Here is an 18,067-nt window from a genome sequence, read left to right as displayed (position 1 = left end):
GATTTTATATTAAACATTTTTCTTAATCCCTTCCTTTAATTATTTATATCACTTGATGGTATCATTCAGCATTTTAAAAGGTTCTTTCACTGGGAAGTATATATAAAATATTTCAGTAGCCTTTCTACTTTTTTCCACTGACTCCTAATTATCAAGAAGTATTAAGCACCCAAATGTGCATAGAATTATGATGATTATGGTCCAAATCAGATTAAAGGATGATCTATTCCTTCCAGGAGTTTGTAATCTTAAGTAGATGGTATCATTGAATATAAATAAGCAAATCAAAGTACGGCATTTGGGAATCCAACAGAGAATTTGAAAACAATCCCCATATATTTCCTTCAAGGACACTGACCTCCTTGTGGAGATCTCTCCCAGATAAAATGAAATCAAGTCTTCAAGGTGTTTAGGGTTTTAAATAGATGAAATTATTGCAGAGAAATAAGCAAATCAAGGTGAAGTGCTTGGACAATTTTAATTCTTAATTGATTAGTTGGTCAGTTTAGGAAATGAGAATAGGACTCCCTATAGAATACAAGTAAAACAAAAGGAGTTGCTACAGGCTATTATTGACATCCTTCTTTTTTTTTTTTTTTTTAACATGGGGAGCCTAAGCTTAGTCTACTCATGGAGGGGAGGAATATTAAATCAGTACTTCCCCACTGCCTGAATTCTACAAGCATATATAAACTGAATATTATTTAACTATAGCAGTAGAGAAATTGAATAGTTAAGTCAATCACAAGAAATAACCAAGTGCCTATTGTTTCCTAGTCAGTGTGTTTGTCACTAAAGAAGTTTTGGGGTTTTTTTTTAGAAACTTTTTTTTTTTTTAAAGGAAAATATTTGGATTTCCTCTCTACAGTGAGCTATCTGTAATTGTGGAAATATGATCTACAAGAAAAATAATCAAGACAGGACAATGTGAGTGCTGAATAAATGGAATGGACAGCTATTATATTTTTCATCGAGTTCCTCTCTTACCAGTTTGTGCTAGATGCTGGGGAAGGAGCAGATATGGTCCCTAAACTCAAGGAATGGTGGAGGCAAAGTAACTAGAATGAAGTCACATAGTGGCTAGGTTAACAGAAAGTGGTTGTGGTTAACTTAACAAAGTAGGAAAAGAAAAGTTTCCATAGGAAGAGTTGACCTGAAGGCTATTATAAAGCTGGTCAAGATTAGAATTCTTCGCTGTCTCTCTACACCCACTCTGCTTCATTTTAATTACTCTGATGGCTCCTAGTTTTGAAACTTTAGAAGACTATTTTTTGGCCCATTCCTGGCTTCTTGTTCCTATACCAAAGGTCAATTGCAAGGAGGTTTTTGGAGTCAGAAATAACTGAATTCAAAAAAGAGCGTGCCACCCCTTGGCTATATTTAAGATGATAATACCTACCTTAAAGAATTGTTTTGTGCTCTAAATGAGACTATTATATGGGAATATACAGCATCATACCTGCCTCATACAAGGGATCAATAAATGTTCATTGCTTTTCTTAATGTTCTTCATTAGGTGAAGAGATATAAATGAGATGTAAGAGGTAACTAGGAGAGTTTACTTTGCATGAATTGTCAGAATATGGTAACTGACTGGAGGTTGAAATCAATGGAGAGAAGAGTCAAAGATTATGCCAAGATTTTTAAGATTTATTTCTGTGTTCTTTGAGAAAGGAGAATAGGAAAAAGGTGAAGAGTGATCATGGAGTTAGGTGGAAAATCAGAAACTGTGGTGTCTTTGAAGCCAAGCGAAGGGACATTTAAGAGGAGGAAGTGATCGTCTGTTCAATGCTGCTAAGAAATGGAGGAAGGCAGTACCACCGTTAGGGTGAGACAAGTGAGGTGCCTACCTGCACTTGAGCCTGAAGTCCTGAGCCTGGGGACCTTCTTAAGTTTTATTCTTCAGGTGCCTTTCTCACCTCATCCTGGCCTGGTTCTGAAACAAGGTAGTCACTGAGGAGAGTCACTGGATGTGGCAACTAGAGCTAATTAATCATCTTAGTGAAAAGAGTTTTAGTGAAGTTTTGGGAGGCAAATGGAATGGTTTAAAAATAAAAAATACTGTACATGTATGTACATGCTTATGAGAAATAATTCAGAGAGAGTGGCAAATAATAGAATATGTAATCTAGAGAGCAAAATGCCTACTAAGTAAGAGGAGAGGATCCCAGGGTTCATGTGGAGGAACTGACCTTTGATAAGAGGGAGAGTTCTGTAATTATTATAAATAAGAAGGAAGAAAAGGCACCTGGGTGGCTCAGTTAATCATCAACCTTTTGATTTCCATTCAGGTCATGATCATAGGGTTTTGAGATCCAGCCTCACATTGAGCCCCATGTGGGGCTCTGTATCCGTGTTGGGCATGGAGCCTGCTTAAGATTCTCCCACTCCCTCTCCTTCTGCCCCTCTTCCCCACACCTGGCGCTCTTAAAAAAAAATGAGAGAAAGAGTGGACACAGTTCCAGTAGGTTTATAGTTTGAACAATGGGCTCCCATATAATGGGTTCAATGTTCTTTATGAAATATAAGAGAAGACCTTCTCCTACAGTGAGGGCAAGGAAAGGGAGCTTGGTTGATCAAAAGTTTGAGGAGAAGAGAAAAGGTATAAATGGCTCTCACAATGAGTAAAAGATATGTGTGAAAGAGCAAGCTTACAAGCTTACTAGTATCAGTCATGAAATGGTGAAAGCCAGATGGAGAAGCTTGTAAACTGAGTTTTGGATGTAGTAATTGGAAGGGACAGTGCAGTGTCCACACTGGAATCTCGAATAGGCAGCTAAAAGAGCCAGGACAAAAGAGCTTGAAGTTGTGACTGAAGTCATTTTCGTAGAGATGATAATAAAAACACATGACTCAATCAGAGAAGAAGAATGAGATATGGAGGAGCCCAAGCCCAAGATGGACAGTTTAAAGATAAGAAGAGCCTGAATAGAGTAGCATTGTGCAAATCAAAGAAAGAGAGCAAAATGAATGGGGTGTAAATATCAGATGCTACCGGAAGGCAGAAGGGAGGAGGACTGAGGTCACAGAATTTAGGGACCATTGAAGATCATATTTCCATTAGAGGGACAGCCTGGAAGGAATAATTGGGTGGTGAAGAAGGTAGACAGTCAGGGGAAATGACTCTAAAATTAGGTAAAGGGGGAGGTTAGAATAAGAAAAGAGAACCATGCCAAAACTGAAGTTTTTCAAAATAGATGAGAGGAGAGCGGGAATATGGGAAATACAATATTCTAAAGAGAGTCAGAGATGTTTGAGGTCCTGGCGAAGTGAGAAGGTGCAGAATCAACGTTAACATTTGAGGGGTTTACAGTAGGACAATGATGAATCTTCAGGGTGGGTTCCATTGCGTCTGTGAATGGACTGCATACTGATTCCAATACTTAGGCAGAAGGGAGACGTGAAGAGAAGCTCATGCACGCAGACTTGATATTGTGAGTAGAAGGCTTTCTCTGGGCCTCTCCCTTCCTTACCCCAGGTTATTTTATTGAAGCAGAACTCTGATATCCTGGCCCTGTAATTAGAATTCATTTGCTCTTGGTGAGATTTTGCTTTCAGCTCTGAATTACTGAGATTATCTCCTCAGCTCGCCTTTTTGTTTCATTGTGCTTTGGTCCTATTGGCTAATAGGTTATGCAAAATTAAACAACAAGCATATAGATGAATTCATCCATGTTTTCAAGATATCATTTTATTATAAATGCTGAAATTTTTTAGCCCCCCCATTGTTTTACAGCATTGCAAGCACTCCAAAGAATACTAATAATCCTTCTTCATTATGATTTCTGTTGTATTGTTTTATTGTTTATGCAGAATTAATTTATATTTATGTACTAAAATATAACATTCTTGACACCTTTTTATAAATACTGAGAAATATACTTGTCATATGCTCGTGGGTTTCTCTTCTATGTATATGACAGCACAGCTACATCAGTTTAATTGACCTTGGCAATCTGCATCTGCTAGTGATGTGTCCCTGAGGGACGGTTTCTGCAATTTTAAGCTGTGGCTTATTGAAGAACTTGTGTGTCACAATACAATTAAGTCTATATAAAAAAATCATTTCATGCATAACATTAAATTGACTAAAAGTTCTTATTTCAAAACCATTTCTTGTTTTAAAGCCACCTCAGAGTGTCTTTGTTTTTTAAATAAGCTCATTTGAACATAGTAGTAATTAAAGCAGAAAATTAACATAAATCCTGAATGTTTGGTATGAATTAAGGATGTTTTCGTTCTTTTTAAAGACTGCATAAAATTCCAAGCACCATATCACTTAACACATTTCTCTCCCATTTGCAGAATAATATAGACTGTGAATAAGCATGTTTTAGGGTTCTTTTTCAAGTTCTTTTTCTGTTCAACTGTGGAGCCACTGGGACATATGCTGCAGCCTCCATCAAGATGCAACCTCATGGAAATCTGTGGGAAAAGTACGCATATCATAACAGAAAATCCCTCTCCCCTCACTCCCGTTATTTTATAAACAAGGAAGAAAAAAATACAATCCTTCTATTAATATTCATTTAACACTTCATAGGAAATGGCAAGCAGTTATTTGGTTTGCAAATGTAAATATACATTTTTCATCCACTTATGCTTTCACTCCTTCCAAGCTAGATAAAGTCAGAACAGAAGATGTGCTTCTGAGATTTATTTTCATTGTATTTCAAGTTAAATGTATCAGCAGAGATGTAAGGGAGCTGTGAGGAGTTCATAGAAGTATAGTTACAATGATGAGGAGGATGAAAGTCTTCCTCATAAGAAGCAGCTAAATAAATGAACTTCTTTCTGACAAATTATGCATAAAATACATATGTATTTTTTTTCACCGTATCCTCGATTTGAGTTCTAAATTGAATACTTTGAAGCTTACAAAATATGGTTAGATAATAGGAATTACTATATCTCAAGAGTCATTGAAATCATGAAAGGTGTTATTTGGATTCGTAACCTGAGCCAAAGTTTCAATAAATTAATGGATTATTTCCCCCTTCCTTTATGTCTATTTTATTATGAATTTTGGAATTTATGTATATACAAATATACAGATGGATGCATATAGCTCATATACTTAAATACAGAGCCCGCTGTGCCAACAGGGAAATTATCCTAGTCATTTGATGTTCAAGTTGTAATGAACAGTCATTCTTGCATTAGCTCCTTAATGCCACTGATAGAAAGCTTTTTTTTTTTAACCTACTGTAGCATTTCTTTTACAGTCATATAAGTTGTCTATATTCTATTTTGCCAAAAATCCCTTGTAGATATTGACAAATCAACATATGGATATATTTTTTTAAGATTTTATTTATTTATTTGACAGAGAGAGAGAAGGAGATCATAGTAGGCAGAGAAGCAAGCAGAGAGAGGGGGGGAAGCAGGCTCCCCGCTGAGCAGAGAGCCTGATTCAAGGCTGGATCCCAAGGACCCTGAGATCATGACCTGAGACAAAGGCAGAGGCTTAACCCGCTGAGCCTTTCAGGTGCCCCAATCAACATATGGATATTAAAGTGGAAACAAATGATCTCTATTTTGAGTGATGTAAGCTTTTCTGTAATGTATTAATAACATCATAACCTACTGCTTGACCGCATTGTTTTTTCTACTTATTTTTAAAATGAAACTATGGACATGCTAAACTTGAAGTCTTCTAAAAAGATTAGGGAGAAAATTGAGTAGAGAGTTTTTAAAAGGGGACTGAGATCATTTTCAATACAAGAGAAAAATCCTCTTCTTTTTTGGAACACAGTGTTAGAGAGTTGTTTAATTATTAGTGAGGTTAGCTGGATATTACAAATGATAAAATAATTAAAACAGTTAATATTCACATCCAAGACTTCAAGGATAAATGAATCAAATATTGAGGAAAGAGTATATTTTCAAAAGTAAACATAAGTATGTATGAATGTTTGAGACATAGACTCATACAATGCATACATCATGGAAAGACCCATAAATGGAATAGTGCTTTTGAATTCACAAATAAATGCTTCTAGGATGGCTTACGGTGCCAAATATTTTAAGAAAAGCAAGATTTACTTAATAAACTTACAGTAACATCTCCTGACTACTTATTGACCAAGTTAGTGATGGAGCTCTAATATTAAAGTAAATCACACTATATACATTTTTAAGTCACAAGGAATTATAACGCATATTACTTAACTTCCCTTTCATTCGGCAGGCATTTAGTCAGCACCTGGTGTGTATAATGCACTGTACTCAAGGGTTAATTCAAGTTTTGTGAGGACTGAAGTTTATTAATAATTTGAGGTCTCCTTTATTAAAAAAAAAAAAGAAGAAAAGAAAAGAAAAAGAATTACAAATTCAAATTTAGGCACAGGGCCTTAAAAGAGGACCATGCAAGTGAGAGACCCTGAAGCTTAAGCTTCAAAAACTTCACAGTATATATGTCTTTGACTGTAATAACTGCTATGGGAAATCAAAGATAACTAAGGCATAATCCCTACCTTGCTCAAGCTTAGAGTGAAATCTGTGCTAACCTTCAAGGATATTCCTGTTAAAAAAAAAAAAAAAAAGTGAAGAACATATATAAAAGGGCTTTGATCTCCTGGTGAAATAATTTTGGATTCCTTCTCATTTAAAAATCTTTATTTCAGTTCTTTATATAGAACAAAGGCATATCAAAGTCTTGGACAAATAAGGTCATTTCTTACAGGAGAATTATTTTTTATTCACTCTATCTCACATTATATAAACCATTCAATGGTGGTGTGTTCCAGTTACCATTATTATTGTAATAGGTTGAATTGATAAGCCGTGCTCACTATTGACTTTGTTGCAACTCAAGTACCTGTCAACAAATGGTAGTGATGATCTGTTATGCGATGGAGAACAAATGATAAAGGTATCTTTTCATGTGACCTTTAAAGACATTAGAAAGATCTTGTCAAAATGCCGTTCTACATTGAAAATAATTACATGAATATTTAATTTTACTCTCGATGAAAGGTGAAATCACATCAGAGATATAAACACTATCAGATTTTTAAAATAAAAACCTGAGCACAATAACATTACCCCATCTGTTCATTCATTCATTCATTCATTCATCCATGCACTCATGCATTGACTTGAGTGTCTCCTATGCTGCAACTATTGTAGTAGGCTTTGTGGTACAGTGGCCAGCAGCATGGACACATTGCTATTCTCATGGAACCTACAGTCGTGTGGGGAGCAGATAATCAACAGTAATTCTGTAAATAGTTTTCTAAAATTCTAATATTCTGCAGATAGAAAACTATAAAAGTTTATTTTTATGTCTTGCTTTTCTATTATTGTTTAGAAGAAATGGTTTTAGGTATCAGAATTTTTTTTTTTTTTTTTACATTTGGTGGTTTTATTTTAAACTTGACTCATTAATTTATTTAAGAAATAACTTTTGTGTTCCAAAAATTTATAATCTATTTAAGTTGTTATATTCTCTTTTGAATGAAAGTAAAGAATAGCACCGAAAGTCTGTCCCAAGATGCTGTACTTAAAATTCATGACATGAATACCTGGAGAGAGCATTTAATCTGGAACACTGGCTCAGTTTGCTCCATTATAGATGGTGCTACTATCTTTATGTCCTTCTTCTCTTGATGAACCCTTTTGGTAACTTGTATCTTTGACCTCTTCCAGTTATTAGAATTATGTGTGTACTCAAGGATATTTCTTTAGATATTTTTCTTAAAGGAACTCAAAATCTTTCTTGTCCCATAACACATTTAGATTCATTATAACATAACAAATAATTTAAATTTTTTTTTTTGCAAAGCAATATGCACAAAGAACCAATGGTAGTGTGTGCATTTGTTGATTTTTATAAAATAGAATCTGATAGCTAATGTAGCTGTATTCTGGGTCCACTGAATTGCTTACCATTAGGTGCAAATAATTTGGTTAAAATGTAGAAGATTTTATAGCAGCAATGTCTATAATAGCCAAACTATGGAAAGAACCTAGATGCCCATCAACAGATGAATGGATCAAGAAGATGTGGTATATATACACAATGGAATACTATGCAGCCATCAAAAGAAATGAAATCTTGCCATTTGCAACAATGTGGATGGAACTAGAGGGTGTCATGCTTAGCGAAATAAGTCAGGCAGAGAAAGACAACTATCATATGATCTCCCTGATATGAGGAAGTGGAGATGCAACATGGGGGTTAAGTGGATAGGAGAAGAATAAATGAAACAAGATGGGATTGGGAGGGAGACAAACCATAAGTGACTCATAATCTCACAAAACAAACTGAGGGTTGCTGGGGGGAAGGGGGTTGGGAGAAGGAGGGTGGGGTTATGGACATTGGGGAGGGTATGTGCTATGGTGAGTGCTGTGAAGTGTGTAAACCTGGCGATTCACAGACCTGTACCCTTGGGGATAAAGATATATGTTTATAAAAATTTTAAAAAATTTAAAAAAAAGTAGAAGATTTTGTCTTGTTTTTTTTTATAAAATTTCTTATTGTGAAGGGAAGAGACTGGCCATTGACCCAAATTCACAGTATAACTTTTACCTGTTACACACAGTAACAAGTTTAGGATTGTATGAGTAATATCATATTCATAAGAATAATGGTGTGGACAAAGAAATTTTTAGAAAATTCATTTTATGTTCATTTAAAGGGATTTAAATGGATTTTATACACATTAAAATATTTGAAAGGATGTGCTTCCCTTCTTTTTGGATCTGTACTTTCTAGACAATAAATACTAGATCTGACATATTGCCCAAATCTGTAATCTTTAAAATCTACATGTAAGGTATACTTTGAATTGATTAAGTCAGTATGCTTTAGATGTATTGTTAACTCAGGTATTTCATTAACTTTCCATTTTTATGGTTCATTAATAACAGTTGTTTGAATCCCAAGAACAATAATTAAGTCATAATTTTTCTTAATTTTCAAATTATTGTTACGCGATGCACAGATTAGTCATTGCCTCTTATCTTTCTTTTTTTTTTTTTCTTCCAGTAAAAGAAGCCTTGAGCCCTCTAAAATTTAACAGATGGAATCTCCCAGAAGTAGATCCAGAAACTATGCAAACCAGTGAACCATGGGTGTTTGCAGGTGGTGATATTGTTGGTGTGGCTAATACTACAGTGGAATCAGTGAATGATGGAAAGCAAGCTTCTTGGTACATTCACAAATATATACAGGTGGGCATTTGTCATCACTTTTAGCCAATTTTTTCCAATGGATATATACTTCTTCATTTATTTTTGCTATGCATTCATATGAGAATTTGTATATGGTAGTATATGACATATACCTATACATATATTTACTTGGACAAAATTTTTTTAACATGGACTGGATAACACAACCGCTTAACTGATTGAAGATTCAGTGTGCATTTCTATAGGGAAACCCCATGAAGTTATTAGTTTTGCTGTGTTCAAAATATTTATCAATGACTTAAAGACATAGATAATACATTTATCAAATCTGAATGGTAAACAATGTGATAGCAGATAAGATCTATATTCCTAATGATCTTACACAGTCCAGAAAACTATGTTGTCTGTCCATTTGAATGAGATGGATTCCTATCCATTTCCCCAATTATATGCACCTAATTGAAAAGAAAACAAATATTTTATAAATTTTGATTGTAATTTTTTCACTCTTTAATCTTATGAAACAAATGCAGAATATAAAAATGATAAGATATAAAGTTGAACATACTCTTACAGTAACTGGGTGGTTATGAGGAAGAAAAAAGCCATAATTACTACATCTCAGTTGTCTACTTTTTGACAAAATGCTTTGTTTCTTCTTGCTCTGTAATTGGATTAAATGTAGATATAGTGATCTCCTTTATACAAAATGTTTCTGGAAAGGTTTACTCTTATAAATACAATTCTTCTTTCTTTCCTATTTGGGAAAGACTCTATTCATAACATGCTGTCTGCCTCTCTTTCAATTTCTTTTGTTTGTTTCCCACACACTGACAAAATTCACTTTGCCTTTAATGTCTCCCTGAATATTTCTCTTCCTCTTTGCCATGACCATTTAGTCTTTACGGTTGTCCTCCTATCTTTTTTCTGTAACCTATGCAGGACTTCTTACTACCAGGTACAGCCTGGACTTGGTACTGATTGTATCATATTTTTTATGTTCAATTCCCTGACCTAATCCCACCTCAGCCCAGCATCTCTGAGGAGTGGGGCTTGGGTTGTTGTGGTCCGGGTTGTAGCTGGTTTCTAAGGTCTCTAAAAATGGGTGTAACCAGCTTACAGGTCATGCATAGAGATAAAAATGTGATTTAGGAAACAACATTGTGTGGAGATGACAAATCTAAAATTAAGAATGCTGTCCAAATCAGTCCTAAGTCCAAAGGGATGAGACTTAGGGGAAAAAGGGAAAAGGAATGCAGTTTTAACAGGCAGAAACCTTGGAACCCAAGAGAGCAAAAGCTGCTAGTAGCTTCTGCTCCAGTCTTTGTCACCTATATTTTGGAGTCTCCATAGCCTCCGAGATACACAGTGGAGAGGTTCAGCTGCCCAAGATGGACTCCTGATTTGGCTCCTCTTGCTCATTCTGTTGCAAAAATTATCACCCTGTTTTCTTTATTATTATTTTTTAAGATTTTATTTATTTATTTGACAGAAGGAGATCGCAAGTAGGCAGAGAGGCAGGCGGAGGGGCTGGGGTGGGGGGAGCAGTCTCCCCCAACTCTCCCCGAGCAGAGAGCCCGATAGGGGGCTTGATCCCGATAGCAGAGGCTTTAACCCACTGAGACACCCAGGTGCCCCTCACCCTGTATTTCTCCTCATTTTACTCTTCTTGTCACAGCACTCTCAATAGTCCAAGTTGTACCTCTGTATAACTCCCTCATCTGTATTTCCATCTCTGTTCTTCTGTGATCCAGCTGTCTGCTGATAATGTTCACTTGTGTGTCTCATTATATTTCAGATTTACTGGACATCACTTGGTTACCTACATTTCTACTTCATTGCTATTAAACTAAACATACTCTCCCAAATCTGTTCCACCTCCAATCTGATACCCAGCTTCAAAGCCTCTAAATCAGTGTTCATTATACATCTAATTACTGACTTCTAGATTACTTAAGACTAATACAGTTTTCAAATTCCATTTTGAAACCAAAATAGGCCTCACAGTTTTTTGTTTTACTGTGTAATGGCATTAAAGCAAGCACTTGAATACATGAAATTATAACAAATACTCTATTATATATACAAGAAATAATAAAGTTTGATGAGAAAAGTAGAAAACAATACAATCTCAGAATAAGCTACTTCTTAAAATATAGATGAAAAATTTATACTAGTGTGTTTATGCATACATATTTTTCTCATTATAAGATAATACTGTTGTACACATCTTTACTTATGAACCATTTATTTAAATTTTATTCTCTTCTCTCTCTCTCTCTCTCTCTCTCATGTATACTCTTTCATATACTTACTTTAATTTGCTTGCTTTTTTGTGCTGAATACAATTTTTGGTTGACCATACATCTCACTTACCATTCTGTTAATTTCTTGAAGAAATGAGACTAGAATCAGGAGATAGGAGAAAAGGCCCTTGTGCGAGGCCAGATGATACCTAGTGAATGCATGAATTTAGTCTACAAGAATAAAAATGGTGGGAAGTCAGAGATACTGAACAGATCTGAAAAGTAAAATTGAATGAAGGACAGTGGAAAATGGCATGTGTTAATGCTTTTTCTAAAGATTTAAATCCATTTATAGCTTTTAGATTAAAGTACTTAGAGAATATTTACTATATTTGTGATGATTGTGATTTTGTCCTACTTCACAGTTATCATTCAAGAGGATTCCCAAGGGTGTTTTTCTTTTGACTTTACTTTTATCTTCTACATCCCTGAGTCTAATAAATGTGTACTGAAAAAAAAAAAAAAAAGAGAAATCATTTTATTTAGCTTCCACTTACTCATAAAAGGAAAGAAACAGAATTTTAGGTATGATGAAAAAGAAAAGTGTGCATGCTTTAAAATACATATTGCTAGGAATGATAGTGTTTGAAATATAAAATTAAAAAAATTCCTGACCAGTAAGAGTTTTGGTTTTGGCTGAAAGCTTTGGACTTGTCAAACAAAGTATTGAATTGCATTTTAAAGATGGAGTAGAAATGGAAAGCAGGTAAAATCTCTGTCAAGTAAAATCAACACTTCCACCTTCCTGCCTGTTGGTTGCAAAGTGCTAAGCAGTGATAGGACTGAAAAGGAACATATAGACAAAGTGAAATTTTTCTCTCTCCACACTGTCATTAACTTAGCTCTGGCCTCTTTCGCCTCTTAAAATTGCCTCCACTCTTCCGTTTGTCAAATCCAAGGAACCTATACTGCAGCCAGAGTCATCCTTCAGGAGTAAAAGTCTGATCCTCATTTTTTCATGTAAAATCTTTCAAAGGCTCCTCTTTGCACTCAAGATAAGACCTGATCTCCTGGGCTTGTGATGCTAACTTGCATTTCCCCTAGCACACCAAGACCTCTGAATCTGGGACTTTTCCCTACTCCCCTCATTTCTTTTGTTTCTATCCTACTTGTCCTTCAGGTCTTTCTTCCTCCTCCCCTTCCAAGAACATGTTCCTCCTGTGTGCTCTGTGGCACCCTGTTTCCCTGACGGAAGCCTGCTTACTGATCTGTCTCTGCAAAGCCAGTTGCCATGCTTGTGTATTGTTATGCCCTCAAAATAGTGTATTCATCTATATTTATTAAATAGGAAAAATATGTAGAATGAGATAATTCATTGTAAAGGAATTTAAAGAGGAGTTAAGAAAATGAATGAGTTTGTTATATAAGTTCATTAACTGTAAATAAATAACGTTTCCTTCAAATGCAACATCCATTAAGAAAAATTTCATAATGCCTAAAGTGTATTCATGAGTGAAGGTTTATCACTGCTTGTCTTGTGTTTTACATTAGTTTTGGGGGAAATGGGACACTAGATAGTGTACTTTAAAAATGATTTAATACACACATTATAGTATTAATTCATGCATGCAATCACTGCAATTGGATATTTTGAATTTATTTGTAATACGCTTTTTCAGACTCATGTGATTATTTCAAGATACCCCTGTTGGGATTTTAGTAATTCCCATAGTTGTCTGAAGAGAGCTTCACTTAGATTTCATTAGTTAACTTGATCAGTTACCATTTATTGAGTACCAGCTGTTGAGCCCAAGATACTTGACTTTGGGAGAGTACTGAAGTAAATAAATGAGGAGAGGTAAAACACAGCAGTTAGAAATTTGGCCTCTGAATTAAACAGACCTGATTTCAAACTATGTGACTTGAGGGCTTACTTTGTCACTTCAGGACATGGGCTTTTCAAGGGTAAATAAACTATTTATTAATAAATGAGCAATAATAATTAGAGATACTAAAATGGTATTAGAGAACATTTACAAAATAGGACATTTCGAAGGGAAAGCATAGTGTCGGATTTTAACAAAGATTCAAAGAGGCTATTGCTGGTAATTATGAAAACATTTTATTTAGTCATTTGTTACTTCATTCATATACATCGCCTGGCTATCCATGGAGTCATTCATGCATGGATTCATTCATTCATTCATTCAGTAAATAAAAAATTTTTTAAAAAATATTGCTTTCATCTTTAGATAGTACTAATCTGTAGGTTTACAAATGTGAATTAAAACATAAAACTTGCCATTAATAATCTCACAGTCTGGTAGAAAAGACAGTGGTATAAACATACATCTAATACAATATTATAAACTTGGTAATAAAAAATGTAAAGGCACAGGGTAGCATGAAAGAGATAATGATTGATTTTATCTGGATGTGGGCATCAATCAGGATGTGGAGTCAGCAAAGGCTTCACAAAATCCAGACACAAAGAGGGAGGATAAGAAAAACAGTGATTTGAATTGGTGGAACTTAAAGGGGCCTCCTGGCTAAGATTGTAGAGCTTGCTTACTGCCCAGGGGCACCCAGATAAGGGTACTAGCTGGCTGAAATCCTGACCAAGCTCCGCTCCCTGAATGGTGGTATCTTTTGTTGTGCTGCTTCAATTCAGAGGAGGGAGTGCCTTCTTGTATTGTCACAAAGGTGCTTTCTGCTTGTGCTATAAGACTTAAACCTGTGCAGTGGCTTCTTTCAATTTCACCAAAAGGCATTCTGAGTTTGTGCAGGCCCTGAACATAGAGAATATGTAGGAAAAATGGGAGAAAAGATCTGTGATTATACTGGGGTTAGGATATGATAAGAATACCTGGTTTAGGATTTTAATTTGGGGTGTATAATGAAGCAGAAATGTGATAGGAGTTGTTTGCATAAGAAGTGATAGGGTCATATCTTGTATTAATATAGAGAGAAACATTTTCCAATTTGTCAACATTTCTCTCCTTAAAATTCTTTATTTTATTTTATTATTTTTAAAAGATTTTATTTGAGAGAGAGAGAGAGAGAGAGTGAAAGAGAGCATGAGTGGATGGGGGCAGGGAAGAGGGAGACGCAGGTTCCCCACTGAGCAGGAATCCAGATGGATGTAGGCCTGGGCTTGATCCCAGGACCCTAAGATCATGACCTGAGCTGAAGGCAGCTGCTTAACAGACTGAGCCACTGAGGCATCTTTAAAAATCTTTATTTAGTTGTGCTTTTAAATGATCCAATATGACTTCACCATTGTTGTTTATATTACTGTGATGTTAGTAGGAGTTGAGGCATATTTGAATTATTTTCTTCTGCTTGAATAAGAATTACTGAGTATCTAAAATGATTTTGAGTGTACCCAAAGAAAGAGTATGTAACTGAAAGAATGACTGTTGAATTCTATTGAATTTAAAATTTTTTGCACTTTCACTTGCATCTTTCCAGTGGATTTATTTATTTATTTAGCTGATGTGCATGTCTTTGTCTTTGTGTGCATGTCTGTATGCATGGGTGCGTGTATGTGGACAGACAAAAAGTTCTGTACTAGGAAGAAAAGAAATTAACTACATGAACCCATCAACCTTTCTTCAAAAGTTGCTTTTTAGCAATGTGTAAATGCAAAGATTACCCATGTGACATAGAGAACAGACATATAATAAAATCGAAAGCTAATTTTTACTACAACCAATAAATTCTGAAGTAGTCCAAGAGCAGAGATCAGTGTTGACTAGAATTATTGGAAAAGACTCATGAAAAAAAAGTGCTCCCTGATTTTTACCCTCCTTGGACATACCTGTTATATTTACTGTCATTGTAATAACAGCTACTATTTGTTTAGCTTCTGTTATATATTGTGTAGGTTTTGTTTACAGTGGGTATCATTATCTTTATATCTTTATTTCCTTAAAGATTTAGTTAATTTATTTCACAGAGAGAGTGAGAGAGAGAGGGAGAGCCAGGGGAGGGAGGGGGAGAGGGAGAGAGAGAGAGAATCTCAAGCAGACTCCACCCTGAGCTTAGAGCCCAACAGTGGGGCTGGATCTCCACCCTGTCATAATGACCTGAGCCAAAATCAAGAGTTGGAAGCTTAACTGACTGAGCCACCCAGATACCCCCATGGGTATCCTTATCTTTATCTCATAGCTCTTAAAAATAAAGTCTCAATTGTTAAAGTAAACTGTTCTAGGTTAAGTATCCTCTTAGTATCAAAGCCAGGATTTGAACATACATATGTCTATTTGTTATTTTCCCCTGGATTGAACTACTTTCCTAATATTTTTCAACTCTGGTTTCTTGTTCTTGCTAATCATCTTCAGGCCTAGACATCTTCCCCCACAGTATGTGTTAAAATTTAAAAATAAAATAATGCATTAGAACTCTGCCTGAGAGTCCCTCTGTAGTTGAAATTGAAATCAGAAGATTGTGATTGGAGACTGTGGCTTATGTATAACTTAGTTCTGGTTAAAAATACACTTTAACCAGAATGATTAAGTGACTAGAAAAGTTCTAAGATTATTCCACATCTCCTAACTTCCAGGGAAATAAAATAGAGGGATAATTAGCTCAATTAATATAATTAAAGACCTAAATTTAATTGTTAATTGAGGATAAAGAAGAGGCACTTTAATTACATAGGTAAATCCAGACATTCATTAACAATAAGTTGGTTAAATCCAGAACATTCATTTAAAAAACAGAGGAATATAAAAAAGTGCTCTTAGTCTAGGAAACAAAAATCAATAATTAGTTGATTAATCTGAAAAAGTTAAAATGGGGAGTTACAAAAAGGATATACGTGTATATTAAGCATGTCATTTCATTTTAAAAACCATAGGTATATTCTCCTCTTCATTTTTCTTAAAAAGAAAAAAAAGCAGAGCCAAGTTCTTTTTAATCTTATGGTTAGAGTTCTATCTTGTTTCTTGTGTAAACCTGTTTATAACATGCTGCCTACAACTTCTGGTTTTGTTTTCTAAAGTGGAGCCATACTTTCAACAAACAAAGATAAATGTCCTGGATTTTTGTAGGATTGCCTGTCAGTCATTTCATTTGTTTAACCCACATCTAATTTCATAGCAACTTCTTTTTTAGCAACTCACCTTTATCATAGCTTTTGAAAATATTCAATTTAGTTTTCACAGACTCAACCCCCTTTCTTTTCACATTCATAGAGCTCTTCAATTTACACAATTTTGATTTACATTTATAACCAACACAAATGGGGTGAGGACCATACAACTGATTCCATAAGCACAGAACTCAAGGGGAAGGGTAGAATGTTCATAGACACACAGGTACCCTCCTCATAACAGAGATTCAGCACTGCTTGTCCTTCCTTTGTACCTCACAGAGGAACAGGAGGGAAGATATTATTAGTCTAGTGAGTCTGTTAGGTGCAACCAGGTTGTTAAGGGAAACCATATGATGCCCAATGTCCTTCTGTACCAAAGACAAGTCTTAATACAAAATATATTTATAAAATGGTATATTGACAAAAATGTCAGTAATGTACCAAAATACAATTGTTTAGAAAATTGAGCACTTTGTTTTAGTATTAACGTAGAAACACATTTCGTCACAAAAAAGTAGAGGAAAATAGACTATGTGTTATCTCACTGTGCTATGTCCTCCATTAAGAGAAAACTTGTGAATGGAATATAGGCTAAATGCTTCTAAGTTCTGATCCGAGATAAGAAACTCCTTTTTTTTTGAAGTCATCATGTTATTTCTGAGAAGATGATCTTACCAACATGAGACATTTTGTCAAATAAAATTGGTCCAAGTATATGAAAATTATCATCTTTAAACCTGTGGATTTGATTACATCATTAGAGTATCCTCCATGTCATTATTCTGTGATTCAGAATTCTATTTTAAATTTACTATCTTTTAGATGCAACACTGAAACACCACAGTATTTATTACTAGTAGTGGAAGGGATCAAGTAAACTTACATGTTTCTGCAAGAGAAGCACTTGCAGTGTTATAAAGATAAATATTGAGGGGCAAAAGACAAGAGTTATTAGTGGAAGGATAAATATGGAAAGGATAGGTAGGGATAGAAATTCAAATAAAGGAAAGGAATTATATAAGGAGTCTTCAAATATAGACAGGAAATGAAAAGGAAAAGAAGACCTCCTTTCTTTCAAGTAGAATTCCTTCTGTGAAATTCAAACACGATGAGAAACTGCAGAGGATAGGAAAGGAGGCATTGGAACATTAAACATATTAAAAAAAAAAAAGTTTTGGTTGCTAGGTTTACAAGTGAGTTTAGGAGTCACTGAACTGAGGTTGAATGGTTACACAGTACTGTTTATTCACTGCCACCATTTGAGGTCAGCTTTCAGCAACAACATAAAGTTACTTTTTTTTTTCATTTTTTGTTTCATTTCAGTGGTTCTACTACATACATGAGTTTGCCTACCTGCATCTTCCCAAATGATATTCTTTTTGTGTCTTCCTCAAAATTTATCCTTTATTAAACATGGTATATTTCTATAATAAGTATCCATGTTAAGGGTTTGATTATTTTGATACTGTTTGGATTATTTTAGTTATGAATCTGTGTTATTCTTTCCAACTTGTCATCCCCCTCAAAACAAATTCTTGTGGCAGAATTATCTTAGAACATATACATATAAATATTCTGCCATTTT

The 18,067-nt window shown here is 34.9% G+C and overlaps 1 protein-coding gene across 4 annotated transcripts in view; it reads left to right on the top strand.

Moving 5' to 3' along the window:
• The window catches only part of DPYD (dihydropyrimidine dehydrogenase), an 833,094-nt gene that overhangs the window by 398,740 nt on the left and 416,287 nt on the right, over window positions 1–18,067 (top strand). For all 4 annotated transcript variants that reach the window (XM_059375481.1, XM_059375484.1, XM_059375483.1 and 1 more), the window contains one exon: window positions 8,993–9,177. In XM_059375481.1, coding sequence (XP_059231464.1) covers window positions 8,993–9,177 — 185 coding nt within the window. The remainder of the gene's footprint in view (window positions 1–8,992; window positions 9,178–18,067) is intronic.

This window comes from Mustela nigripes, chromosome 14 (genome assembly GCF_022355385.1).
Source record: "Mustela nigripes isolate SB6536 chromosome 14, MUSNIG.SB6536, whole genome shotgun sequence".
Lineage (NCBI taxonomy): Eukaryota > Metazoa > Chordata > Mammalia > Carnivora > Mustelidae > Mustela > Mustela nigripes.
The sequence above is the reverse complement of the archived record's forward strand: the minus strand, read 5'-3'. Positions and strand labels throughout refer to the sequence as shown.